The sequence below is a fragment of the Engystomops pustulosus genome, chromosome 8, assembly GCF_040894005.1.
Source record: "Engystomops pustulosus chromosome 8, aEngPut4.maternal, whole genome shotgun sequence".
NCBI lineage: Eukaryota > Metazoa > Chordata > Amphibia > Anura > Leptodactylidae > Engystomops > Engystomops pustulosus.
In genome coordinates, this window is record NC_092418.1 from 114,805,002 (window position 1) to 114,832,876 (window position 27,875).

Genomic DNA, 27,875 nt, shown 5'->3' on the forward strand with positions numbered 1-27,875 from the left:
ACTTATTTAACTTCTTTATGTCTTTCTCATACAGAACAAAGACAACATAAAAACAAAGCCTAAAAAGAGTTAAATATGATAGAATATGTACAACCAAAATCAAATACATTTTACCCAAAATATCAGGGAGACGGGGGGACAAGGAGGAGGAGAAAACTTCAATGACAACTCAGGAATCCACCGATGGTGGCGGCGACGAGAGGCCGATGTCTGGACATAAAGGAGCGATAAACGTTTTTGTGGTACGTTATGAAATTGTGAGAGACGAACCAAGAAAGTGAGAAATCAAGAGCTGCCAGAGGCAGACGGTCACACGTATAAAAGAGCGAGATGAGGAGCAAATAGAAACTGTTAAAAATATTGTTCTCTTCGCGGCTGATTGTCACGGGTGCCCCATGGCCTTATGGGACAGCGCAGGTTGCTCTGCATGCACCTTATTGCTATGAATCACAATGTACGAGAGGATATAGCATCTTACAGTAACGCCCCCTGTACAATGCGTAACAAAGAGTTATACATCTTTCATACAAACTTTTGTTTCTTCCCCAAAAAAACGAGGCAAAACAGAAAAGAGAGGTCATTCATATAACAGAATGCTGCCTTAGGGGGCCACCAAACCCAAAAGTGTAGCCCTATAGGAGATGTGAAAAAATATTGACATTGGAATATAGTGAAGGGACTAGTACTGGGAATCGTCCGGTATTACTATACACACAGCAGCACAGTCATCTATGAGGTTAGGATCAGACTTTCAGTACAGGACAGTAATTCCTGCAGAGAGACCGTAACTCCTAACATCATACATGACTATGCTGCTGTGAGTACAGGACAGTAATTCCTGCAGAGAGACCGTAACTCCTAACATCATACATGACTATGCTGCTGAGAGTACAGGACAGTAATTACTGCAGAGAGACCGTAACTCCTAACATCATACATGACTATGCTGCTGTGAGTACAGGACAGTAATTACTGCAGAGAGACCGTAACTCCTAACATCATACATGACTATGCTGCTGTGAGTACAGGACAGTAATTACTGCAGAGAGACCGTAACTCCTAACATCATACACGACTATGCTGCTGTGAGTACAGGACAGTAATTACTGCAGAGACACCGTAACTCCTAACATCATACATGACTATGCTGCTGAGAGTACAGGACAGTAATTCCTGCAGAGAGACTGTTACTCCTAACATCATACATGACTATGCTGCTGAGAGTACAGGACAGTAATTCCTGCAGAGAGACCATAACTCCTAACATCATACATGACTATGCTGCTGTGAGTACAGGACAGTAATTCCTGCAGAGAGACCATAACTCCTAACATCATACATGACTATGCTGCTGTGAGTACAGGACAGTAATTCCTGCAGAGAGACCATAACTCCTAACATCATACATGACTATGCTGCTGTGAGTACAGGACAGTAATTACTGCAGAGAGACCATAACTCCTAACATCATACATGACTATGCTGCTGTGAGTACAGGACCGTAATTCCTGCAGAGAGACCGTAACTCCTAACATCATACATGACTATGCTGCTGTGAGTACAGGACAGTAATTCCTGCAGAGAGACCGTAACTCCTAACATCATACATGACTATGCTGCTGTGAGTACAGGACAGTAATTCCTGCAGAGAGACCGTAACTCCTAACATCATACATGACTATGCTGCTGTGAGTACAGGACAGTAATTACTGCAGAGAGACCGTAACTCCTAACATCATACACGACTATGCTGCTGTGAGTACAGGACAGTAATTCCTGCAGAGAGACCGTAACTCCTAACATCATACATGACTATGCTGCTGTGAGTACAGGACAGTAATTACTGCAGAGAGACCATAACTCCTAACATCATACATGACTATGCTGCTGTGAGTACAGGTTCCCGCACAATGTTCAATTAGGGAAATTCTGAAAAAACATGACAGTTCCTGGACTGAACTTGGCATAAATGTGGATGACAGACTACACACAGTCCCTTCAAATGGGATAGTCCTGGCTCCTTTAATATTAGGATAGATTAATAATAGCTGATCGGTGAGGTGCATCAGCAAGTACCCCTGTCAATCATTTTTAGTGCCCCAATCAGCTGAGTAAGTACCAGGGCGTTTCACCCCACCAATCAACTACTAATAACCTATAGTAAGGGTAGGTAATTAGTTCAGAAATACCCTAAAAAATATTGGGTAACATCAAGAGGAGAGGAACAAGGAAAGGAAAAAACATAACAAATCCATCTCCCTCTACAGGAAGCAAGAGGAACTGCACACGTATAGTGTCGTAGAGTGTCCAGGCCTGTAAGGACATCCAAAGCTTATTGCTGCATGGGACAGGATAACAAAAGCTTTGCAATCCTATCAGCAAATGTAACAGCAGAACTTCAGGAACTGGGACTGCAGCAGCTTACAGTATACACTGCGGTCTCAGAAGAGCCCAGTAGCTACAGAACTAGTAGCAAGAACCTGTAAGTGTTCCTTATTACACCTCAAAAGTCAGTGCAAGGTCAGCCCTGTGCTGCAGAAGGGTCACATCAGGGGTCTGCTCAATTTGTTTGGGTCAGTACTAGAGGTCTGTGCTTTTTTCTCTTCTTCAACCATTTCATCAAATATTTCCCTACAAAGAAAGAGAAGACAATCACTTTAGATGCACAATATGGAAAAATAGAAAATCAAACATCACAGCTGCTTCTTAAAGGGGCAGTTCAGTCCCCTGGCTGCTTTGATGCTGAAGACTCATCCTGAGAATAAGTCATCTGTATCACATTGAAAGGGTCTAACATTGAGACCACTGCACTGCATAGCTATTACATACAGACTCCACAACTAGAAAGGGAAGCAGAAGTCTCAGTTCCCTGTATAGTGGCGGTGCTGAAGTACTGCAGCTTTGCTCTTTTTACATCAATAGGAGCATAGCTGAAGAACTGCCATCAAGTGGATGAAGCCTTATAAGTCCTGAGGCCATAGGATGCTTGCAATAGCTAATGTCAGCAACTGCCTGGCACACGAGATTTATAATCAGCTGGTGCATTGTTATATTTTCTACCCAATTATTGTATGTACACCTTTACTATACGCCTGCGCTTACCTGTGCATATAGAAAAAGATGTAGCCGCTGCGATCCCGGTCATTCTGCACGGTGGACTCTTGTGTTCTTGACACGGCCAGGTCGTTGTATGTAAGCCAGGCCTGCTTCTTGGTGTCATATACATCTGTAATGTAGTGACCTGCAAAGGAGGATATTAATAAACATCAGCATTACAGAAATATCATTAATAAAAACTACTAGGATCATCAGCCAGGTCACATACCAGAGGAGGAGGAGCTTCCAATATGGCTGACAACACTGACCAGACGATAGGAGTGCGGCTGTTCCCCGGTCTGCAAGACACAGAAGAGGAGGAGATCTTACACCAAATAATGAGAGCAGTACTAATGCGGCCTCTATTTTGGAGCTGGACAAGCGACATGGAGAGACCAATTTTTTTTGATGGTATCATCACTGTAATAGGCAGGAGTCTTTACTGCAAGAGCGGTAACAGCAGAACGTGCTATGGCTGATACATGGTCTGGAGGGGCCGGGGTGTCCACAGTGTAATAGCACTTTATGTCTAATGCATGGTACAGGGTCAGGAAGGAGTAGGTTGTCCGCAGTGTAATATAGCAAAGGCTGTTATGTGGCACAGGGTCAGGAGCGGCTGGGATGCCTGCGGTGTGATATCACACATTATGTGAACTAGATTGTTATGATGTAATGTTTACATCAGCTTTTTGCCTTCCTGTGGATCAATACCAGAAAATGAAAAGGACACATCTGTATAGTTTCATCATTTATATATGGTCACCTCAGCATTTTTCCTCAGCTCCTCAGCTTCTTCCTCTGTATATTCCATATCTGCAACATCTTCATTTCCGGAATCCTCCGACATCGCCCCGTCCAGCAATGAGCTGTTAAACTCTAACAATAAGACATAGTAACCATTCAGTAACTAATCCTCAAATTCACTTCCACGTCTGAAGTGAATTGTTAGATCATTGTAGCCTCTAACGTTACATTTATTCCGAGTGATAGAAAGGAGGAGCTGCATTACCTTGTAAACTCAGCTCCGTTGCTCTTTTCAAGTCGTCGTCTTCCTTCAGTTCTCGAGCCTCCTGTAACCATAAACCATAATGTTATACTTGGAGTAAATCTAGTAGTTATACTGTATCTGTACAGGGATTACAAGGCTGATATGACACGCAGCGATGTATATAGAAGGGTCCAGTGTCGACCTACACCATAGAAAATACTGATAATATGAGAGCAGAGGATTCCTGGTGAACAGATGTATACTGAATGTATGGCACAGGGCAAATACATATCAGACAGAGATTAACCCTACAGGATCACAGGTAGTAGCCACCAATCTCACTTGTTCTTGGAGAGACTGTGCCAAAGCCTGCTGCAGCTCCTGCTCCTCTCGCTCCCGGTCCAGCTCATACTGCATCCAGTCCGTGTCATTCTGGGAGCCTTCCGGCGTCTTATTCTCTTTATTCTCATCAAAGTCTTTGGCCATGTCACTAAACTGAGCGGCACCTGGAAGGGATGGAAAGGGATGTGTTACTAACGTGATTTGTGGATCAAAGGTGATCTAGGAAACAAAATCCTACCTAAGGATATTGAAAATAGCAAGTTTACCTCAAACACTCCCTGCAAATAATCCGTTTATTACCAGACAATAGTAAATCAGAAAGCATGATCAGGGATTTCCCCCAAGTTAATCATTAGCCGGCAGTGTTCTGATGACACCCAACCCTTTGGCAGGGAGTGTACACAGCACCGCTGAGAAGGAGTTTCCTGGAGAAGTGGAAGCACATTTTAAAAGCCATGTACTCCTTTGGGAACTACATTTTGCACAAGTAGGACTCTAAGGTGAACGGGGCTCCTACAGTCAGACAGGAGAAGGTTGGGCGTCAGGCACAGAGGCCGTTGGAGGACAAAATAGAAGATGTTGATAATCTTCTGCATTTTGTTCAATTTTTAAAAACAACAATAAGCTGCACATAGCATCATGAGGCCTCTTCTACTAGACTCCTCTACTCTATGCAGAAGAAGGCATCGCTTTTAGCAGACCCTACACATTTCCAGTAATTACTAATCGTGAACCAACAGATGCTTTAAATTGCTTTAGGGTCTGTTTACCCAAGAACAAAATGAGTCATTATGCCACTATTTGAGAATCGACTCACCCTGTTCTTTCACAGCCTTTGATTTCTCTTCCTCCACAGTCTCCATACACTTTTCTTGCAGGTCTTCATCCCCACCAAATCCAGTGTCCAGGCTGCTGGCCAGCTTCTCCTCATCGTCACTGCTGCCATGGGCAGGAGAGTCTTTTTTAGACATTTCCAGCATGGCCGCCATTAAATCATCATCATTCATTTCATCAAAGCTTGTATCGCAGGGGTCGGGACCCTTTCCACCTTCGACGTTTGATTTCTACGGGAGAAACATTGAATAGAAAGATGAGGCCTCGTGCTGATATGGAAGCAGCACATAGATATATTGGAAAGAATCTCACCTTGTCGGGGTCTTCAGATGCCACATCTCTGCCCATAACATTCATTGCTTTATGGTTGATGACGCTTCTCTTCAGGAGCTCCTCCTCACTATCAGACTCTAAGCAGACGGCTAAGCCACTAGTGGATTTAAGGCTTGGTTTTCTTAAAAAAAAAAAAAAAAAATGCCGTAAGAATTACATCTGTATGCATTACTCCAGTGGAGGACCAAGAGCCAGAGCTCTCCCTGTCCCTGCTGTGGCAACTTAGGCTGTTATACTGCCCCCCCTGCGCCTGCTTTAATGACACACAATGGGCAGAAGGCAGGAGATGCTTGTGTACATGTAAATGCTTGATTTTTATGGCATATTTCCTTTAAGATGACAACAGGAGACCACTTTTCAATGCAATTTTGGGTTTTTGCCTCAGTTTTAGTGCATAAACATATTAATCAGTGCTGAATTAGAAAATTAAATACCGCAGAATAAAAGATGTACACTGAGAACTGGAGATGAATGTTTGTTAGTATCCATTCAATGTATGGAATGAAGAATACCCCAGAGACGTACCTCACAGCTGTCAAGCTATTCCCAGTACTACAAGAATTTGTCATCTGCAAGGTTTTTAGTGGGCGGGAATTCCTGAAGAAACATTAATCAAAAAAATTATAAAACAATTATATTATGATTTTTTTTCTCAATTATGCAATAATGTAAACACAAGTTATTACTAGACTGTATGAAATAATATGAAACGTTACACTTACACAGTACAGTGCACAGAACAAGAGCCCCAGATAACAGGGCATCAGTAAGAACTTAACTTCATTGGAATAGTCATCAAATATGGCAACTATTCCCGGATAGTAATTACTAGGACAAGGATCCCTGGTTATCCATAAAGTCTAAGATACACAAACCACACGTACGCTGCTGTCTGCATGATGTAGCTGAGTGGCAATGGGGGCCGTGTGCTTTCAGTACAGTGCGATGACAGGGTAAGGAACCGGGGGATGATCACTTGCTGGCCAACTTTGCTATTGAGTGACAGCGCCACATTGAAACTGTATCGCTTGAGATGAAGAATCAGAACCCTGCAGAAAAAGAATGTATCAAATAAAGTCACAACACTAAGCTTGGCCTATTCCTGGTGGCTTTGCTCAGCCTGTCCCGGGACCTGACCTCCCATCATTATAAAGTGCCTCCCCACGGAGCCCCCGTTCTGCACTGAAGTCATGATCCCAGTACAGGACTGCTGTGAACAGAGGATTACAGCTGACTGGTGTGGAGCTGGGAGTCAGAGTCCCATGCACAATGCTCAGTCAGAAATATGGATACATTTTTTTTTGTATTTTCATGCTGAAAACCAGTCTACATCTTTGTGTAAGTCAAAGTATTTACCTGGGCAGCCTACTGAACTTGTGTATCACCACCGCACACTTCCCACTGCATTTTTCGCAAGAATATTCAAGGTCTTCATTCTGCAAATATAAAGCATCCTAACATCACTTGATGGTTATAGATTACACTATAACATTTACCTCAAATGATCCCTAGACGGTGGGTGGAATTTATTACGACTGACGTTTTAAACACCAATCTTAAAACCCTCCCTGCTGGCTCTCCAGAAACCAGAGCCTCTTAGAGATTGGGTGCGATCTACACCAGCTCGGACAAGAGACCAGGTCTGATCTGGCAGAGCTTTCAGCTATAGGAAACGCGGCGGGATGGGCGCTCAATACCCTCGCTCCCTGGTGTACAGGTTGGGAAAACAGGGAAACTGGCTAAGATGGGGAAATTTATGTGCCTTCTGCGCCAAAAAATAAGGCATAATGAATCTCCACCACCTTTAGATTTTTTTGAATTTTCACTAGGGCTTTTTTGGTTACTATAAAAATACCCGTCTATCATAGCCAGAGCTGATCTTGATCTGTTCCAAGGGTGCAGCAGCATTGCCCCTTTATGCTACCCAACACTCACTGAAGATTGTGTAAGCTACAATTATTGGGAGTCTGCAGTAACCAATAACAGTGAATTGTAGAGGCCTTTAAGAGGAGCAGAAACATACCTATAGCCACAAATCAACAAGGCCAAGCACACATCTTTTTATGGGTATACAATTTAGCCTGCAAGTACAACAAAGGCAAGACTGATGTGCCTACAGACAACTGCAAGTGCTGCAGCTTTTCTCTGGAATGGTCTCCACATTGGGTGTGACTTTTTGAGCCTTGGCTTTCTGTAAAATCTGGTCTGGCTTTGTTGCACTTGAAACACAGGTCTGTGAGATTTCAGTTTATACTCTGAAAAGGTTGTCATCACAGTTTCAAGACTGACCCGGAAAAAGAGGTCAAGGGAATCTTGTATAGACCGGGAAGGCGACAGCTTCTTTCTCTGAGGAAGGTCTATTGACAGATCATTGAACTGCTCTCGCTTTATGACTTTTTCACCACACCTGACGACATAGAAAAAGGTTACGGTTATCGACATGATCCCACACAGGCTGCACTGGAGGGTCGAAGGAATGTAAACAAATTAAACCTTGCAGATTTCACACTTACATTTTACATATTATTGAATGTTGAACCTCAAACTCAAAATTACAGATGACAGGACAGGTATAGACTTGGGATGCAGCAAGATCATCGGTGGGTTTGCTGATAGTTCGGTCGTCTCCAGAGGACGCTTCAGTCTTCCAGGTTTTATTCAGTTTTCCCATGTCTTCCTTCAGCTGATCAAGGCACTGGCTTAAAAATTCATGGGCGTCCTAAGAAGAACATCACAGGCAAATTATTTTTTTAATACCAGACCACACAATACCAAAACCAGAGAATAATCTGCAGGACTCTGTACAGAATGTAGCTCAGCTTATCTACTGGTCGTTCCCGGCTTAGAAGGAAATATCATCCATTTCATAAGTTTTATAGGCATAAAGCAACCACGTGTCAAGTGACATTTCATGATCCGCGGAGGATACTCTTTATAGGGGACATGTATTTGGCAGTTCAGATGCTGTGAGAAAACGTGTCATGCAGAACTGGTCACTCTTGCAGACAACCAGTGACACCAATGGGCACATCGAGCAGTGGTGCACTCAGTGATTTTCTACAATAGTGACTTGACCTCAGTTAGCACCAACGGGAGCTGCATGACCTGGAATAAGGGGGACAAAGAATTTCTAGTCTTTCTTATACCAAAAGCAGAATAGACAGAACACAGTCTCTCCTGTTCACTTTCCCTTCCAGCTCTGGGGATCAAGACAAGTTTTTAGAGCAGGATCAGTCTATAACTTACATTCTGCATGTAACCCGAAAAGCGCTCGGCTGTGGCAGAGATGGCGCTCTTCACTTTCTTCAGCAAATCCTTCTTCATTTCCGCACTGCAGACATCTTTCTTGGCCAAGAGAAAGGCAAAGCGCCTGCAACACGAAGCATCAATTCCATATAAATACGATTTAGGAGAAGTATGCTATGGAGATTATTTTTAACAAAACTGGCCGACTCATACCTGATTAATGCGTTCAGCGGGATCTTCTTGTAAGGGATCCCTTGTTTAAGCAAATCATTTGCAAAAGGCTGCAGAGAGAACAAGGACTGCAGGATGGAGTTCATATAGCAGGTATTTCCCAAGTTGGAAAACCTGCAGGAAGAATAAGGTAATAAGTGATTGACCACGTGGGATATTACACTGCAGGTCGCTATTAAGAATTTGTTTTCCATCTGAAGGAATTTTAACTATTTTAAAGAAAAACTACCATGATAAACCAGGGACATTACTCATAGCTCCAGACACTGCGACTGTGGTATCTTCTTATATTCCTTATCCATGGCCTCCTTCCTTCTAAAATAATCATTTAAAATTATGGTCATGAAACAGAAGGGTTCTGAGGGTGCTACCAGAGCCTCTCTGTGCTGTAGCTTCACAGGCTGTTACACTGTCTTCCCTTTACCCTGCTCCCTCACCACACATTGGGAGTAACAGCCTATGAAAATGCAGCAATGAGGCGCTCCGGTAATGTCACCCCAGAGCTCTTCCGGCTCATCAGCATAATGATCAAAGTTGATGTTAGAAGGAAGGAGGCCATGGATAACACATACAAGAAGGTTACCACAGTAATGATGCCTGGATCTATGAGCAAGTGCCACTGGTTTATGATGGATGTTGATGGTAGATTTCCTTTACCAATTTTATTTCTCTTCTTAAATATTGAATGCAAAGTCTAAAAACCTAATAATCATGGAAAATGCATTGATCTCTATTTTGTCCTCCCTCTTCTGTATTTCAGATTATAGAAGCTTACAAACAACATGGATATAATTACCAACCCTTGTAATTGTTGTGGTTGGGGCTGTGCGGAGAGGACTCTCTGCTTATTCCACCCGGCATAGTCTTGATTCAGTCGCAGTTTCTTCATGGATAAAGGACTGGGTTGTGATGGAAGAATCAGACTTCTTTTTGCAGATGGGGGCTGGGTAGATCCAGGGGTCCTTTGCAGAAAAACATTACAGTTTGGATGTGGATGCGTTTGCAGCTGATTTTTTTCATCTGCCACAAAGTGAAAGCAGTCGTAGTGTAGAATAAGATGGCTACTGTTAATGGGCTGTAGAAGTTGGCTTTTTTTTTTTTTTTAATGCCAGTCTCTGTTTCCCAGAGACCCTCACACTGTGAATCCTGTCTTGGTTTATACGAGAATAGTATGTGGCATTGCAGCAGTCTTGTGCTGTATTATTAGCAGTGAAGCCACAATACCCATAATAATGGAGTGATGATTATATGCATTGTGCATGTAAATAAGTAAATAAAGACCAGGAGAAATGACAACCCTAGAGCTGAATCCATAGGGGAATGGACACATGAGAATGTTCTTAGGCTATAGGCAGTGGTTGAATAAAAACTAAATAAAAAAAATCTATTGAAAATTATGTTATGTTGGCCATTAATGTCAAGAAGAATATTTTATCAGAAAGTCAGAAATACCTTTCTGGATATGAATTTCCAATAGAATAATCTTTTGGTGTCAACCGGCTGCTGCTGTAAAAGGATGAGGACTGCAGAGGTGTTAAACCTTAAGAAAAAAAAAAGGTGATAAAAATGAATCTGGAATTTATAAGGTTAAAGAGTTAAATGGTGACCGTTGTGTTGCAGCTAATAATCACAGAGGAATTGGGCTATTATAATATGAGATCTGATCTTAGCTAGGAGGAGCTGGGAAGCATTTTTTCAGTGACCTGTAACAGGACCTGTTATTACCTCCAGAAATCTACTACAGGGATGTAATGGATGCAGGACATCCACCTGTCCCTAAAAATTTGTAGATTTGCTTTGTGCGACTTGGACTGTGGGGTTTTTCATGCAGCATGTATTTTTCACACTATAAAAAACGCACCACAGATTTAGTCATCCAAAAAAGAAAAATTATATTTGGCACAAATTAAAATAAATAAATTCCCTGTTAGTCACACTTAGGTACAGCACACACAGCTCTACTGCATTCATTCACTCACACACTATAGTTTTGCTACATCCATTCACAACACTCTTCTCAACCTTCTTTAAGCTGAATATTGTTTCCCTTACATCCCCTTAATACACCCTTATCTTCTATTACCTGGTATCAGAGAGGCATGCCCTGCTCAGCCAGCACCTCCCATCTACATCTCATCCCGGTTTTTTCACAGCATGTCATGTGACCAGAGAGATGTCATCTACCCAGTTACGTCTGAAAGAACTACCTCAAATTAATTTGATCACATGAAATCACAGCAGCCCCCACTGGAAGATGGAGAGAAGTAGAAGTCCATGGAGGCATGCTGTGATTTCATGTGATCAGACACATACATGGGGTAGACGTTACAAATGTAACAGGATCTTAGAGAACATCTTCCTGGTCCCATGACATGAAGAGCCCTATAAATGTAACAGGGCTCTCAATTTCAGGAAAAAGGAGACAGGGCAGTGCAGTTAACACAGATTTTTTTTTAACATTGCAGCCAGGGAATAGAACCATTTATGAATAAGGGCAATGCTTTTTAATGAAAGTTTTTAATGAAGTATCTATCTTGGGTGGGTTAATTTAAATAGCAGGTTAGTTTAAAGGACCTTCAAGCATACAATCAGTTACGTGCTTCAAATATCACCAAGTCCTGCAGTAATAGTTGGAACATCCAGAAGAGACAGCAGAACATCAGCACTGTTCTCTATCGGGTAAAACGCTTCGTCAGAGCTTCAGATAATCTCCAAAACGGCAGCGGTCATGAAGGTCTGGAAGTGGTGGATTCTCACGACGTTAGGACTATAAGAACCAGGCACTCTTTAGAAAGATTTTTTTCTTGCTAAAAAGTGTGCCTTATAGTCCGAAAAATACTGTAAGCAACTATAGGGGAGCCGTCAATAAATGTGTGAAGGCCGTCATGTGGCGACGGGGACGCAGTGTGGGACCCAAGGCCAATTCTGGAGATCAAACATGTAGTTTAGCAAAGGAAGGTTTTAAAACTAAAGCCAGATGTGGGTCTAAATGGAAGGAATTCTTCCCTCACTACTGGTAATGGTACAAACAATGGCACCAAACACTGAATGTTAGAGTACAGCCTAATGGGAAAAACCCAAACGCGTATGGAATCTCTAGCAATGGTGCGGTCCCCAGGCTTATCCTCTGGTCTAGTAGTATCTACACAGGTGCGCCGACTCATCTGATGGCAGATGTTGGTGAAAAGAAGGATTTGAACATGCAGGGTTCTTTTGTTCCCAGGGAAGAGGCGTCACATATAGACGACATAATCCCATTTACCTTGTCGGTTTTCTTCTGTCTGCTTGAGATTCAGCTGTTTCTCACGGCTGCTGTTGAGGAATTTGCGTCCAGGGTCGGTTAACGCCTTGTTGGTGCTGTAGTGAGAAGGAAAAGAGAAACATAAGGACAAATACTAATGAAAGTAATAGAATATACGATTATATTTTATGTTGTTACACAAGCTTGCCAGATTTATGGTGAGGACAAACAATCGTGCAAACAAAACCTATTCATGTGGCCAACAGAATCCATGCACTTGAATCACACGAGCTGCAGAATGCAATTTTCCCTATGACACGGTGCAAAAAGATGGTGACAAGCCAAAATGTCCAGGACAGAAGACAGAGGCAGAACATGGAACAATCTATTTATATGGGAAGATCTAAGGTGAGCTTGTTCTAGTTCTCCCAGCACTTATCGACACCAAAGTGTAATGCATTGTGTGCACTATAATTTGTAGATTTAAGTGTTTGAGATGGAAAATTGATAGTCCAGTAATCAAGCAAAACCAAAGGCTATTAACCATACAGACTGCAAGTGTTAGGTATTGTCCCTGGAGAGATGTGTATTCATAGCTTTGTGTGTATTAGTAGCAGCAGGACTGTGAAAAATCGATTCATATTCCAGAACTGTAGCTTCTCCAAGTGCACTGGAGGTGTACTGCTATTCCGCTGTGCTCTGTAGCCAGTGTTGGGTATTGTCCCTGGAGAGATGTGTAATAATACCTTTGTGTATGTTATTAGTAGTAGTAAGACTGTGATCTAACACTCCTTTAAGTGCACTGGGAGCGTGTCCTCACACTGCTGTGTTCATAGCTCTCTCAGTCAGAGAGGGGCTTCTTTGTCCATTTGTGTACTATCAGGCAAGATTTAAGCTCCAGTACGTAATGTGTCCACCATACAACGAAAAAACCCAGCTCCCGGGTCACATAAATTAAACGCATGACCTTGGAGGTGCACATTGTCCGTGTGCAACTGAGCAAGAGTGTAAGACCTCACCCATGGTGCACCAAAATGCTTATTTGCATAGAAATAATGATATGCATTCAGGGCACACATGCGTTTGATGCTGGACACTTCACCTACAAGCCATATGTTCCATTTAAACATCAGACCTCAACACTGTCAGACACCTGGTCCTGATATCAATGGCGCTTGACAAATGGAGTTAGAACTTTCCAGTGATGTGATGTTATGTTATTAGTCGGCGTTGCACAAATGAAAGTAATAGCCAATGAGTTAGAAGCCGCAGCCAAGCAAAGGCAGAAGTCCCCACAGCCCTGAGAGGTGTGCAGTCACAACATACGTAGAAGAATCATTCTCTTTAGGGTAATCTTCAATCTCAGGACTTGAAGACAGTAAGCGTTTCCTTTTTTCACTCCTGTGAGTGTAAAAAATAATTCAAGTTGTACCTGGGATAAACCCAAACCTCCTACACAGTGTACATTGGGTACAGAGACAGTGGACAAGTCATTAAACCAGTAGGGAACAATGCACACATCATATGGGATACCATGTAGTGATAATACTGTATTATATTGTGTCTAGTCAAAAACATTTAATGGGTGCTGTGTTCCTGTAAGAATCTCAGGTACACCTCATGCACACAAAACATCGTTTTTGGCCATGTACTATTCGTTGATTCGGCAATTCATCTCTATGGGCTCTCGCATATGTCAGTGATTTCCTTTGCCCAAGACCCCAAACTCAGAGTATATGTCTGTGGCTCAGGGCGTCTTGGTAACGTATATGGAGGCGTGAGTAGATGTCACACACCAATGACACAATCCGTTTGTGACCAATGAAATACACAGGTCAGGTGCACTTCTTGGTTTTGGCCCACAAAAAAAATATTTAAAAAAAAGTTTATATATCACATGTGTGAACTGACATTTGGAAAAATTCCACAGCGAACTGATAACAGTATGTGACAATACAGAAAATATAATACCATATCGTGACTACATTTATTCCGGTATATCCCAGAAGTCAGATACTACAGTTCTGTAGCAGCTGGAAAGCCACAAAATGTGAGACCTCTGATGTTCATGAATATCCAAATTACGCTCAATGGCCAGTTCCATACCTGGTTTCCATCAGCCCCGTCCTGTGTGGAGTAGAAGTTACAGGTGTATTCCCACAACGGCTTGGAGTCACGCTATTTGGCGAGGTTTTTCCTGGGATTCTTGCATTATTGTTTAGCGGCTTCTTGACTGGAGTTTCATCTTTGACGTCAAAGCTTACTCTCTTGGTCGGGGTCTTAAAATGTAACCATATATTGTCATTAGTATAAAACAATTACGTACATTATATAGCATCTGGAAAATCAGGACTAATTTGATTCCTGCTACCATCTAAATGGATGGATATAACCCATCAAGTATCCCCTCAGGTGCACAAGTTAGTGAGTGATTCATTTACACATATTCAAGAAAGAAATATTAGTCCAGCAACAAAAATGTAGAAAATCAATCTTCACATATTCAGCAAAATAAAAACCCAAACCATACTATGCCTTTCAGGACTGACCCTTAATCATAATTTTATATATTTTTGGTGCAACTGTCTAATGAAAGACAAAAGGCTCACACATCATTACAAAGACACCGGCTTATGAGCGTTTATTTTCTGTTTTTCTTTTTCACATTTGATATATTCACACTTTCTTTATATTTCAGAAGGAGAATCTCCTTTCTGAAGGAGAGAAAGGAAAAGAAAGCAGAAGCACAAATTGCGCCCAAAAGGTGATAATCAAAAGCGCACCAAAATTATATCGGATCTCATTTGACAAGTGGTTGTCCACAGGATACGGCTCAACTGGCTGATCAGTGGGGAAGGAGGAGGTGTCTCAGTGATGGGACCCCCACAAATCATGACAACAGGAGTCCGATGTACCTCCATTGCACCCAGAGATGACTGGAGCAGCTGGATGCGCATGCGCAGGCTGCCCCATTCATGTCTATGAAGCTGACGGAGATTGCCAAGTGCCGTATTCGGCAATATCAGTCAACTGCAAAGAGATGAACGTGGCAGCCTGTGCATGCGTGACCAGTTTCTCCAGTCATCTTGGGGTGTGACAGGGATACATCGTCATTCTTGGGGGTCCCATCACTGATCAGCTAGTGAGGCACTACCCTGTGGATGGGGCCTTACTTGCCATGATGGGACAACTCCTTTAAAGTGGTTGTGCAGTGCTTGAAAAACATGGCTGCTTTCTAAGAAAAACAGAGCCACATCTAACACCCATTTGAAAACAGATCACACATGGCTTTTGCTTGTACTGGTCTGTGTGGCGCTTTACTATGGTCTAGTGTTACTATGGTCTGTACTCACTATACCCAATACTTGGACACATGAAAAACACTGGTGAGCCGCCAAAAAAGCACAAGGTCAAGTACTATACAACCTTTGCAAGAAGCCCAAATAACCCAACTCTACCTGTGGAGGAGAAACCCACAAACTGATCTACACACAGGATCAGGAGCCCACCTTACCTGGCTTCTGTTAGTCAGCGGTTTGACGCTTTCCCTCTGGATACTTCTGTTTCCCAGTATCCCGGAGAAGCTTACAGACCCCTGTGCAGGTTTCACTAATAAAACATTAAGTGTCAATAAATCCAAAAGGTAACATCCGACCACAACAAAATCACGTGATCTGAAAGTTCCCACATCTAGACTTATCATTGCCCTTGCACTGGTAGTTTGGGGGTCTCACCTGTTTGCGGCTTGTCATGGTTGATGGTATCCAGGAGATGTTTCAGCTCCTCGGCCTCCTTGCTGGAGACCTTATCAATAGTAAAACAACTGGAATCTTTCATAGTGAGCAGCAGACGCGACTGCTTGACCCCGACTGGCCGCAGCACCACGTTCTTGATGTTCTGATTAAGCTAAATATTAGAAAAGTTGAAGAGATGATTCAATGATCCTAGAACAGCACTGGGGGTGAGAAAGTGTTCCAGCAGACAGACCCCTATAACCAGACATTGGGTGTCTGATGCTGAAGCCCATCTATTTGCCAACAATGGGAAACAACAAACCTGAAATTTTGCGGGCGCTCCCCCAGCGTTGAAGTTGACAACGAGGGTGAATTTGTTGTCCTTCTCAATGACCTCACATCTGCCCTCCTTCCATTTTGATGTCCCCATATTCAGGCAGTGTATCCGGATGGAGCCGTACAAAGACGGAGAAGCCATCTTTTATTAGGATGTGTTACCCGACAGATAAAAGATGACCTGAGGGGGGAAACACAAGGTGAGCTATTACTGAGCGCTCACAGCAAAAGTTGGGAGTGGCATTGATTGTGCCTGTGTGTGGAAAATATAGATATGTAATTTTTTGGGGGGTGCACACAAAAATCGATAACAGAGCAATAATCTTAAAATGTCAGAATATCCTTGCAGCCGTAGATTTATTACCTGTAACGCCAACCACTATATACAACACAAAGTGAGAAAGGGCTGCTGATACATGTAGTGTCCCAGCTATCATCCAGAGCCCGCTGATACATGTAGTGTCACAGCCATCATCCAGAGCCCGCTGATACATGTAGTGTCCCAGCTATCATCCAGAGCCCGCTGATACATGTAGTGTCCCAGCCATCATCCAGAGCCCGCTGATACATGTAGTGTCCCAGCCATCATCCAGAGCCCGCTGATACATGTACTGTCCCAGCTATCATCCAGTGCCCGCTGACACATGTAGTGTCCCAGCCATCATCCAGAGCCCGCTGACACATGTAGTGTCCCAGCCATCATCCAGAGCCCGCTGATACATGTAGTGTCCCAGCCATCATCCAGAGCCCGCTGATACATGTAGTGTCCCAGCCATCATCCAGTGCCCGCTGATACATGTAGTGTCCCAGCCATCATCCAGAGCCCGCTGATACATGTAGTGTCCCAGCCATCATCCAGAGCCCGCTGATACATGTAGTGTCCCAGCCATCATCCAGAGCCCGCTGACACATGTAGTGTCCCAGCCATCATCCAGAGCCCGCTGATACATGTAGTGTCCCAGCCATCATCCAGAGCCCGCTGACACATGTAGTGTCCCAGCCATCATCCAGAGCCCGCTGATACATGTAGCGTCACAACTATCATCCAGAGCCCGCTGATACATGTAGCGTCCCAGCTATCAGCCAGAGCCCGCTGATACATGTAGCGTCCCAGCCATCATCCAGAGCCCGCTGATACATGTAGTGTCCCAGCCATCATCCAGAGCCCGCTGATACATGTAGTGTCACAACTATCATCCAGAGCCCGCTGATACATGTAGTGTCCCAACTATCATCCAGAGCCCACTGATACATGTAGTGTCCCAGCTATCAGCCAGAGCCCGCTGATACATGTAGTGTCCCAGCTATCAGCCAGAGCCCGCTGATACATGTAGTGTCCCAGCCATCATCCAGAGCCCGCTGATACATGTAGTGTCCCAGCCATCAGCCAGAGCCCGCTGATACATGTAGTGTCCCAGCTATCAGCCAGAGCCCGCTGATACATGTACTGTCACAGCCATCATCCAGAGCCCGCTGATACATGTAGTGTTCCAGCTATCAGCCAGAGCCTGCTGGTTCATGTAGTGTCACAGCTATCATCCAGAGCCCACTGATACATGTACTGTCACAGCTATCATCCAGAGCCCGCTGATACATGTACTGTCACAGCTATCATCCAGAGCCCACTGATACATGTAGTGTCCCAGCCATCATCCAGAGCCCGCTGATACATGTAGTGTCCCAGCCATCATCCAGAGCCCGCTGATACATGTAGTGTCCCAGCTTTCAGCCAGAGCCCGCTGATACATGTACTGTCACAGCCATCATCCAGAGCCCGCTGATACATGTAGTGTCCCAGCCATCATCCAGAGCCCGCTGATACATGTAGTGTCCCAGCTTTCAGCCAGAGCCCGCTGATACATGTACTGTCACAGCCATCATCCAGAGCCCGCTGATACATGTAGTGTTCCAGCTATCAGCCAGAGCCCGCTGGTTCATGTAGTGTCACAGCTATCATCCAGAGCCCACTGATACATGTAGCGTCCCAGCCATCAGCCAGAGCCCGCTGATACATGTAGTGTCCCAGCCATCAGCCAGAGCCCGCTGATACATGTAGTGTCCCAGCCATCAGCCAGAGCCCGCTGATACATGTAGTGTCCCAGCCATCATCCAGAGCCCGCTGATACATGTAGTGTCCCAGCCATCATCCAGAGCCCGCTGATACATGTAGTGTCCCAGCCATCATCCAGTGCCCGCTGATACATGTAGTGTCACAGCTATCATCCAGAGCCCGCTGATACATGTACTGTCACAGCTATCATCCAGTGCCCGCTGATACATGTACTGTCACAGCTATCATCCAGAGCCCGCTGATACATGTACTGTCACAGCTATCATCCAGAGCCCGCTGATACATGTAGTGTCACAACTATCATCCAGAGCCCGCTGATACATGTAGTGTCACAACTATCATCCAGAGCCCGCTGATACATGTAGTGTCACAGCTATCATCCAGAGCCCGCTGATACATGTACTGTCACAGCTATCATCCAGAGCCCGCTGATACATGTACTGTCACAGCTATCATCCAGAGCCCGCTGATACATGTAGTGTCACAGCTATCATCCAGAGCCCGCTGATACATGTAGTGTCACAGCCATCATCCAGAGCCCGCTGATACATGTACTGTCACAGCTATCATCCAGGGCCCGCTGATACATGTAGTGTCACAACTATCATCCAGAGCCCGCTGATACATGTAGTGTCACAGCTATCATCCAGAGCCTGCTGGTTCATGTAGTGTCACACACAGTCCGAGCACTTATAACTAGTACTATCCCCGGACATGCCTAATGACGCCCTGTGCTGCTTCTTACCACACCCGTGGTCTCCTCGGCCGGCGCCGCGCTCCCTCCTCCTGTCACACGCACCTCACACACGATTTGGCGGGAACCTGTGAAGCCTCTCAGCGCAGGAACCAACGTCAGGAGCGCAGCGACGCACAGAGCGTCTGAGTGACGACATCGCCGCGCCCCCCGATGACGTCAGGGAGGAGTATTACCCCCTCCCCCTTTGTTCTAGACCACAGTCTATTGGCGGCGCAAACTGATGACGTTGGTACACCCGCGGTCCTCCTTTGACATCCGGGTGCTGCGGACGTAGGTCACGTGCTCGGGCTGACGCTTGGAGGCGGGGTTTCCGGTTGTTGTGGGAGTTGGGAGAGTGGAGAAGAGAAAGCGGGGAGGCTGAAGGCGGCCTCCAGACATGCACAGCCTGGCCACAGCGGCGGTAAGAGGCGGGCAGGGGGTACTGCAGGGCCTAGCCGCCGTACATACCGGGGCCCGACTACACGACTACACTACAGGCCTCATAGTACAGCTCTGCGGCCTGGTACCTGTAAAGGGCTGGATATAGGCGGACAGTGTTGCTTGGCAACTATATATGTGACTGAGAGGCCGCGGCCTTATACATTACTTATGATTTATGGTATATTTTCTGTAATGTGTAATATATACAGAGCACTGCCTGCCATTACTACACCTGCCTGTAACATCCGAAAAGGCAAAAGTGTGGTAAAAATAATTCTGGCAAATGACCTACATATATCCCAGCCCCATTGACTCCGTCACATCTTATTGTTTGGTCTATATATTTCTACACTGTAAATGCGGAGTGTTGTGGGGGGCTGGGGGTTACATCTATAGGGGATGCCATAAAGTGAGACCTCAGGTTTGCAGCGTCTGTGAATACAGTGACCTGAGCCTTGAGCCGTATCATGTCACAGAATCTGGTGGCGCTCTCATAGACGATCATGGAGAGGGAGAGCGACCCTTAAAGGGGTTTTCCCACTTCGGCAAATTAATGTTATTGTTTGTATCATAAAAAGTTATACAAATTTCCTATAGACTTTCTGTGTCAATTCTTCACGGTTTTCTACCTCTCTGCTTGCTGGCCTTCTATAGCAGGGGTCAGGAACCTTTTTGGCTGAGAGAGCCGTGAACGACACATATTTTAAAATGTTCTTCTGTAAGAGCCGTACTATAGGCACATGCTCCCCAGTAGATAGGGTGGCCTGCAATCTATGTCTCGGATCGCAGGCACATCCGTGCCCCTCTCTGTGGCTCCGCCCCTTTACCAAGCTCCCATTCCAGCAGGCCAGTGCGCAGCTGATTGGCGCTGCCCGCTTCCCGAGTTCCTATTAAGACCGGCAGCTCCCAGCATTCGCCGTCGGATCTTAGTGCTCCATTCCTATGAGGAAGCTTTCCGCAGTGTTTCCTTCCCAAGTGTTGACCTCCCATTGTGCCATCACTATTTATTAAAGATCTGTCTGAGAGTCAGATGCAGCCAACAAAAGAGCCACATCTGGCTCCCGAGCCGTAGGTTCCCTACCCCTGTTCTATAGGAAGCTTCTATGTTTACTTCCAGTGGATAGAAATCTGACCCTGGTCACACAGGTTGTTATATCACACAGGTGCGCGGCTCGTTATATCACACAGGTGCGCGGCTCGTTATATCACACAGGTGCGCGGCTCGTTATATCACACAGGTGCGCGGCTCGTTATATCACACAGGTGCGCGGCTCGTTATATCACACAGGTGCGCGGCTCGTTATATCACACAGGTGCGCGGCTCGTTATATCACACAGGTGCGCGGCTCGTTATATCACACAGGTGCGCGGTTGTTATATCACACAGCTCTGATGACCCTCTGTGATACTAACGAGCCGGGCACCTGTGTGACCATGGTCAGATTTCTGTCCACTGGAAGTAAACATAGAAGTTTTCTATAGAAGGGGCTTATTCACAGCGTCGGTTGAATGTTCGGCCAGCACTGTGAATAAGCCCCTCTGCGGCTTCTGTCAGCACAGTGCCGCATTGCACAGAGCCGGCAGCGATTGTGCAATACATGCGCTGCTGCCGGCGATTCTTACAGGTCCCTTGCTGACACGGGCGTGGAGGGGGTGTGCCGGCCGCCCCCCTCATGAATACAGCCGACTGCTAGGGGACCTATACGAAGATCCGACCTCTTATTTGGTAAGAGGTCGGATCGATTAAAACTAAGTTTGCACACACACATTTTAATAAAAATTGAATAAATATAAAGGGGCTGGGGACAGGATTAGGGGGAACATATTTAGTGGGGGTATTTTTTGTGGGTGACAGGTCCTCTTTAAGTTGACCATACTGAGCAGTGTGCTTGCTTCATATACATGTATGCTGAGCTGGAGCAGGGATATTGTCTACTGCAGAGGGTGGAATAACCTTGATTCTTTGTCTTCTCGTGTAGCCTGTGCCGGCAGCACTAGCGCAAGTCGACAGGGAGAAGATTTATCAATGGATCAATGAGTTATCGAGCCCAGAGACACGGGAGAACGCCCTGCTGGAGCTGAGCAAGAAGCGGGAATCGGTCCCGGACCTGGCGCCTATGCTATGGCATTCTTTCGGCACTATTGCGGCACTGTTACAGGTTTGTGTGTACAGATATTCTGGCATTGATTTTAGCTCTGGTTTGTAGTTTGTAAATGACTTCTTTATTTATTCCAGGAAATTGTAAATATCTATCCTTCCATCAACCCGCCGACCCTGACAGCGCATCAGTCTAACAGAGTGTGCAATGCCCTGGCCCTGCTGCAGTGTGTGGCTTCTCACCCAGAGACCAGGTAACCACCGTGTGTTACAAAACTATCCAGGGGAATCTCTCCACCGCAGAAGAGGAGAGGAGGGTGTCCTGGTGTACTTGATATATTACATCATTGAAAATAACTGCAGTGTAGGACAACTCAAATGAACTGATGAGTACACACGGCATTGGAACATGTGCCCTGGGAAGCCATGGACTATATATTCCATATACTGCTATACATTAGTATCGCAGTATATGGTAGGAGCGTCAGACCCTTAGGGAGCCTAAAGAATAGTAAAAAAAAAAAACTAAAACTATAAATTCAAATCACCCCCTTTCCCTAGAACCCATTTGAAAATAAACAAATAAAATTGTATATAAATATGTTGAGTGTTGCTGCTTCCTATAAGTCCAGATGTATGAAAATATAAAAATGGTTATTCCACCTGGTGAATCACCATAAGAGTAAGGTAGCACCCAAATATCCGGAATGACACTATTTGTGCAACGCACAAAATTAAAAAAAAAAAATTATCAACAGGTACTATAATTGTATGAAAAAGTTATTAGCGTCACAATATTGCAAAATAAACACTTCGCCCACTGCATTTACTATAGTCTCTGCAAAAAAAGACAGAGGCTGTAGCAGAAAACTCTGCCAGGTCAGACCTGTTTGAGACTGCTCCAGAATCTACTAATAAGCCAGTGTCTTCTTGTAGATCAGGGTGCTGCACCGCCGGGGAGGATTTTAATGAATCCGCCCCCATACCCCCCCCTCCCCCCCCCCAGTGTATTAGACTACTGGGACCCTTTCCTGTGGTCTGCTGAATGGGGACCACAAGTTCCCCTGTAACCTTTTACATGTGATTTAGTATAACCCTGTGTGGTGGTGAGATAAATCCCTCTGTCCTCTCTTTCAGGTCGGCTTTTCTCGCTGCGCACATTCCCTTGTTCCTGTATCCCTTCCTGCACACTGTCAGTAAAACTCGGCCATTTGAATATCTCCGTCTGACAAGTCTGGGAGTCATTGGTAAGAAATGGGAGTTACATTTCTGTAATTTTATTACATGCTGGAGACGAGCGCTGCTCATAAAGTATTTCTCTTCCCGTTAAGATGTTTTATTCCAAATTAGAGGCCAATTTTGTAGCCAGTGTTATGTATGGACTTAATTTAGAGTTGTGTCCCCTGGTAAAACGGTAGAAACTGCATATTAGGAGGTTCAGGGGTTCTGTACATTTCATTTCACTGCGGGGGGTAGGGGGGGGTTGTTTGTTGTGTTCCAATAGGGTAAATGAGGATGAGCTGGGCCACAGCTCACAAAATAATAATCGCTATAAATACAGCACAATGCAAGTAATAAGACACAATTTACTGTAACATTCTCCTCCTCTGTGTTTCCTTCCTCCATCAGGAGCTCTGGTGAAGACGGATGAACAAGAAGTCATCAACTTTCTCCTCACAACAGAAATTATCCCCCTGTGTCTGCGGATTATGGAGTCTGGAAGTGAACTGTCCAAGACGGTACGGCAGCCCCTCCCTCTTGTATATTGATGGGAAATAGAAGCTTTCACTCATCCTCCGGTCTCTTACCTCCGCTGCCGTGTATGATTACATAGAACGTTGTACTGCTCTTCTAACAAAGTTTCTTTCCTCCTTAAGGTTGCCACATTTATTCTCCAGAAGATCCTGCTGGATGACACCGGCCTGGCCTACATCTGTCAGACATACGAGCGCTTCTCTCACGTAGCAATGATTTTGGTAAGATTTTAGTTAAAAGTTCCATTTGTATTTAAAAAAAAAAAAAGACTTCCATCGGCAACCTGTTAAAATTTACATCTAAACACTGCTCCAGTATTCTTTTAGTATCATTCACTGTTTAGTTTTCATTCTCATATCTACCTGTAAGATGTTTTTCATTGTAGCAGGAGGCTGTAAACTACAGGGCACCATTTTACAATGCTGTTACCATACAGTATTGCCTCTAGGAAAGACCTGGATATGAAAGCACTACTGCCCAAGAACCTGCAAGCTGTGGGAGGCTCCTTCTTTCACCTACAGTCATGGCCAAAAGTTTAGAGAATGATACAAATGTTAATTTTTACAAAGTCTCCTGCATCAGGTTTTATAATGGCAATTTGCATCTACTCCAGAATGTTATAAAGAGGGATCAGCTTAACAGCAGTTAGTTGCGAAGTCAATATTTGGCTAGAAAATGAATTTTTTTTCCCCAAAACACATTTCAACTTCATTGCAGGCACCTTAAGAGGAGCTATGAGGCTAATGAGGACAGGGCTGGGGGACAATCTGTCATGAGTAAGTAAGAATCCACCACTGGACACTTTACAAGGAGGCTGGTGCTTGGCATCATTGTTTCTCTTCTGTTACCCATGGTTATCTCTAAAGAAACACGTTCAGTCATCATTGCACAAAACAGGGAAGAGTATCGCAGCCAGAAAGATGTCACCTCAGTCAGCAATCTATCGCATCATCAAGGAATCCAAGGAGAGAGGCTCCATTGTTACCAAAAAGGCTCCAGGGGCCCAAGAAGGACCAGCAAGTAGCCAGGAGCGTCTCTTACAAGTGTCTCAGCTTGGGGGTGGGGCTCCCAGCATCGCAGAGATCAGGAATGGCAGCAGCAGGTGTGAGGCATCTGCACGCACTGTGACACTGCGGAGACTCCGGGAGCAAGGCCTGGTGTCCAGCCAAGGGAATCGGCCTAAAAACACCTCCATGAATAAAGAATGGAGCAGAATGTCCTCCAGGAGCCGCTTCTCCCAACCCTCCAGGAGCAGATGGTGATGAGCAGAGCCTCCTCCAGCATGATGGAGCACCGGCCATAAAGGGGAGAACTAAATGGCTCCGGGAAGAGAACACAGAGATTCTGGGTCCATGGCCTGGAAACTCCCCAGATCTTATCCCATTGAGAACTTGTGGTCAATCACAAGTTGGGGGACAAACAAAAACCAACAAATTGTGACAAAATGCAGGAATGGATTCTGCGATCAGTCAGGATTTGGTCCAGAAGGTGATTGGGAGCTGCCAGGGAGAATTGCAGAGGTCCTGAAGAAGAAGGAGAGGTCCTGCAGATACTGACTCGCTGCAGTAACTCCTTCTCACTGCCAATAAAAGCTTCTGCTCCCCATAATATGATTGCACTTGTATCTCTGTATGTGATAAACATCTGACAAACCAGAGGGCAACAGACCATGTGACAAGAGGAGATTTGTGTCATTCTCAAAACTTTTGGCCAGGACTGTACAGTGTAGTCTTTAGTGGCTTGTGGTTTATTCTAGCACCCAGGTGCCAGGTTTTAAGCCTACTTGGCCCTGCTTATTGCACAGGCATATAGATGCCACTTTATTACTGAGAGGCATCAATGCTTTCATATATTTAAAAAAAAAAAAAAAAGTTGTCTGGGGGTCCCTGGGCTCCAGGGGGAATAAAAATAACACATGATCTATATTTGCCCTTCTCTGGTGCAGCACAGCAGGGTCACTCCCATCATCGCCAGTCTCTGTATACAGACGTTCAGCAGTAATGCACCATTGACCGCATGCGCTCCCTACAGTCCTTCTCACAAATCTATCCTGAACAACCCCTTTAAGTTTAGAGCTTGCAGTAAAATTGATGCATTATGAAGTCTCCTAAAAGAGTAAAAAGTATTGGATGCAATAGATTTATTTTTTTCATAAAACATGTTTTAATTTTGCAGAAAGTGTAACACATAGTATATGATATAATTATAGTCTTAAAGCGGTGGGTTACTAAAAGTTTACCAGGGTAAGTACAAGAAAGGGTCTTACCATATTGTACACCAGTAAACTTTTTTCCATTGTGAGTGGGAGCCCTGGACTACGAGACCCCCTGGCAGCCACTTTCAGACTTCTGTGACCTGCTGACTTCGGGCAGGTCATGGGGGCTGTGCAATCATTACTATATGCACAAGGACTTCCAAACACCTCCCCCCCCCACCTCTTACATTGGAATGGTTATCACAGAGAGGGATGTGGCCAAAGTTGGCAGGACACAAGAAGTCCCGAAAGCGTTTGTCAGTGGATCGCGTGGCCTCGGCTCCCACATTATTGATGACCAGATACTTAAATGTTCACACACCCCAAGTAGGTGCCTAAGGAACCTTCTCCTATCCACTAATCCCTTCTGTCTGATCTTTCCACCTCCTGCAGGGTAAAATGGTGCTGCAGCTCTCCAAGGAACCATCTGCCAGACTGCTGAAACATGTAGTGCGCTGTTATCTCCGTCTCTCAGACAATCCCAGGTATGTCACCGACTCAAATGCTACAAAGAAAATGCAGATGTTCTGTCGTTAGTCATTACTTTGATTCTAGCTCTAGAATGGGGCAGACTCTGCTGAGCAAGGGGGTCCGGTCCCCACCAATCTCATCACCATGATCTGTCCTATGAAACGGTCATCAGTAGCACTAAAGCTGGTAATCCCTTTTAAAGGCAACATTCACCATTGAATCAACGGTGATAAAGCCGTTGTGCTCACATGTTCGTCTCATATAGTACAGTCCCGTGCTGTAAATACTGTAAATTAAAAAAAAACTGAAATAGCCGAAATTTGTAGAAAAAAAAAAAAAATGTTATACACAATATGTAAATGAGACTGAGGGGCTCTGTGAGCATCACCGTAGCCCCTCTGCCCTGTTGTCTTTCAATGTATTCACTGTCCTACTCCTTGTTGGGCTGCATCGTCTCACCCCTAGCTGTTGACGTCCGCAGCTCTCTGCAAATCCTGCAGTAGTATCTTCCTCTTACAGCCGGCTATGCAAGGAAGCTACTACCGCACTTGTGCAGGATTTGCAGAGGCTATCCGCTTCTTACAGGATGAGTGAATATATTATAAGAAAGCAGAGTGCGGGGCGGCCCCATTGACATCCACAAAGCCCCTCGTAAAGCTTTTTTACTCTACAAAATTTGTCAATTCCTACTTTTAAAAAACACAGCACAGGGCTGCACTAGATGAGACGTAGGTGTTTGGGGTCTACTGTCTGCGACTCTTGGTAGATATCTATTAATGATAAAATCCCTTGTGATCTCAGTGGCCACTAGGGGGAGTACTTTTGACTGTAGTAACCAGTTGGAAGCAACTTTTAAAGGTGAACGACCTGTTTTCTTTACGGTCCAATGTAAGTGGAAGGATAACTGTACTTTTAGGATCTTTAACAGTTTCGAATAAAGGGTTAAACAATGGTGTCTTCATTGTGTACAGAGCACGTGAGGCGCTGAGACAGTGCCTTCCCGACCAGCTGAAGGACACAACATTCGCCCAGGTACTGAAGGACGACACCACAACCAAACGCTGGCTGGCTCAGCTGGTTAAGAATTTACAAGAAGGTCAAGTCACCGACCCCAGGGGGATCCCGCTCCCTCCCCAGTGACCTCATTGTGAAGGAAACGTGATGCAGCTGTGCTGATGAGCGCAGGGTCTGGTACGGCAAGAGTCGGGATCTTCTTACCGAAGACTTTTCTGGCCCAGATTGTGTGATCCGCCAGTTTTCGGACAGGTGGGGGGGGGTTGTCACTTCAGCACAAGGATTGTATTGAGGGACTCGGCGTTCTTGTTGATCAAGAAATGGCCGCTCTAGAACTTCCTCCTGGATCTTTTAGGTCACTGGACTGCGGTGATCTAGTATCATGCTGTTTACAAACTATTATGCAGTCACCGGACCCACTGCAGAACCGGAACATCATCATCATCGCCCAATGCCTGCCATTGTCTCTGCGCTTCTCGCTGTGTCCCAACTTTACAAAGGAAAAATAAATTGAATAAAACTTTTATATTTTCATTACGGAGATGTTAAATAATGCGTTAGTTTGCAAAAATGTGCGCAAAGCGTTCCAAAAATAACCAGAGGCTGTGGTTTCTTCATGTGTTGCAGGTTTTAATAAATACAAGATTCAGCCAA

The 27,875-nt window shown here is 44.8% G+C and overlaps 2 protein-coding genes across 4 annotated transcripts; one reads left to right on the forward strand and one right to left on the reverse strand.

The window, feature by feature from the left end:
• Positions 1 to 19,420, reverse strand: USP37 (ubiquitin specific peptidase 37). Of its 3 annotated transcripts, none has more exons than XM_072122306.1 (24): positions 19,252 to 19,420; positions 16,368 to 16,562; positions 16,046 to 16,217; positions 15,826 to 15,920; positions 14,418 to 14,590; positions 13,638 to 13,712; positions 12,333 to 12,427; positions 10,523 to 10,610; positions 9,871 to 10,032; positions 9,053 to 9,184; positions 8,840 to 8,963; positions 8,107 to 8,312; positions 7,883 to 8,000; positions 6,950 to 7,029; positions 6,478 to 6,642; positions 6,119 to 6,190; positions 5,573 to 5,714; positions 5,244 to 5,490; positions 4,427 to 4,590; positions 4,106 to 4,166; positions 3,860 to 3,972; positions 3,326 to 3,395; positions 3,103 to 3,241; positions 1 to 2,631 (listed from the first exon to the last, which is right to left on the reverse strand). In XM_072122306.1, the coding sequence occupies exons 2-24, from the start codon at positions 16,521 to 16,523 to the stop codon at positions 2,544 to 2,546; spliced, it is 2,937 nt and encodes a 978-aa protein (XP_071978407.1). In that variant the 5' UTR covers positions 16,524 to 16,562; positions 19,252 to 19,420; the 3' UTR covers positions 1 to 2,543. The 3 variants fall into 3 exon arrangements, with proteins under 3 accessions (XP_071978407.1, XP_071978406.1, XP_071978408.1); XM_072122305.1 differs by having other exon boundaries at positions 19,198 to 19,420; XM_072122307.1 differs by lacking the exon at positions 13,638 to 13,712 and having other exon boundaries at positions 19,198 to 19,419.
• On the forward strand, positions 19,398 to 27,875 carry CNOT9 (CCR4-NOT transcription complex subunit 9). Its single transcript, XM_072122308.1, has 8 exons — positions 19,398 to 19,609; positions 21,609 to 21,788; positions 21,866 to 21,981; positions 22,865 to 22,974; positions 23,357 to 23,466; positions 23,605 to 23,703; positions 26,130 to 26,221; positions 27,179 to 27,875. The coding sequence occupies exons 1-8, from the start codon at positions 19,586 to 19,588 to the stop codon at positions 27,345 to 27,347; spliced, it is 900 nt and encodes a 299-aa protein (XP_071978409.1). The 5' UTR covers positions 19,398 to 19,585; the 3' UTR covers positions 27,348 to 27,875.

What these genes read in the sequence shown, in the direction of transcription:
- USP37 (XM_072122306.1), bottom strand. Translation starts at nt 16,523, where the DNA reads ATGGCTTCTCCGTCTTTGTACGGCTCCATCCGGATACACTGCCTGAAT. An exon ending in ACGGGGCTGATGGAAACCAG is followed by an intron (nt 13,713 to 14,417) that starts GTATGGAACTGG and finishes TTACACTCACAG; the next exon opens with GAGTGAAAAAAGGAAACGCT. An exon ending in AAGTTCAGTAGGCTGCCCAG is followed by an intron (nt 6,643 to 6,949) that starts GTAAATACTTTG and finishes CTTTTTCTGCAG; the next exon opens with GGTTCTGATTCTTCATCTCA.
- CNOT9 (XM_072122308.1), top strand. Translation starts at nt 19,586, where the DNA reads ATGCACAGCCTGGCCACAGCGGCG. An exon ending in CTATTGCGGCACTGTTACAG is followed by an intron (nt 21,789 to 21,865) that starts GTTTGTGTGTAC and finishes TATTTATTCCAG; the next exon opens with GAAATTGTAAATATCTATCC. An exon ending in GAAGTGAACTGTCCAAGACG is followed by an intron (nt 23,467 to 23,604) that starts GTACGGCAGCCC and finishes TTCCTCCTTAAG; the next exon opens with GTTGCCACATTTATTCTCCA.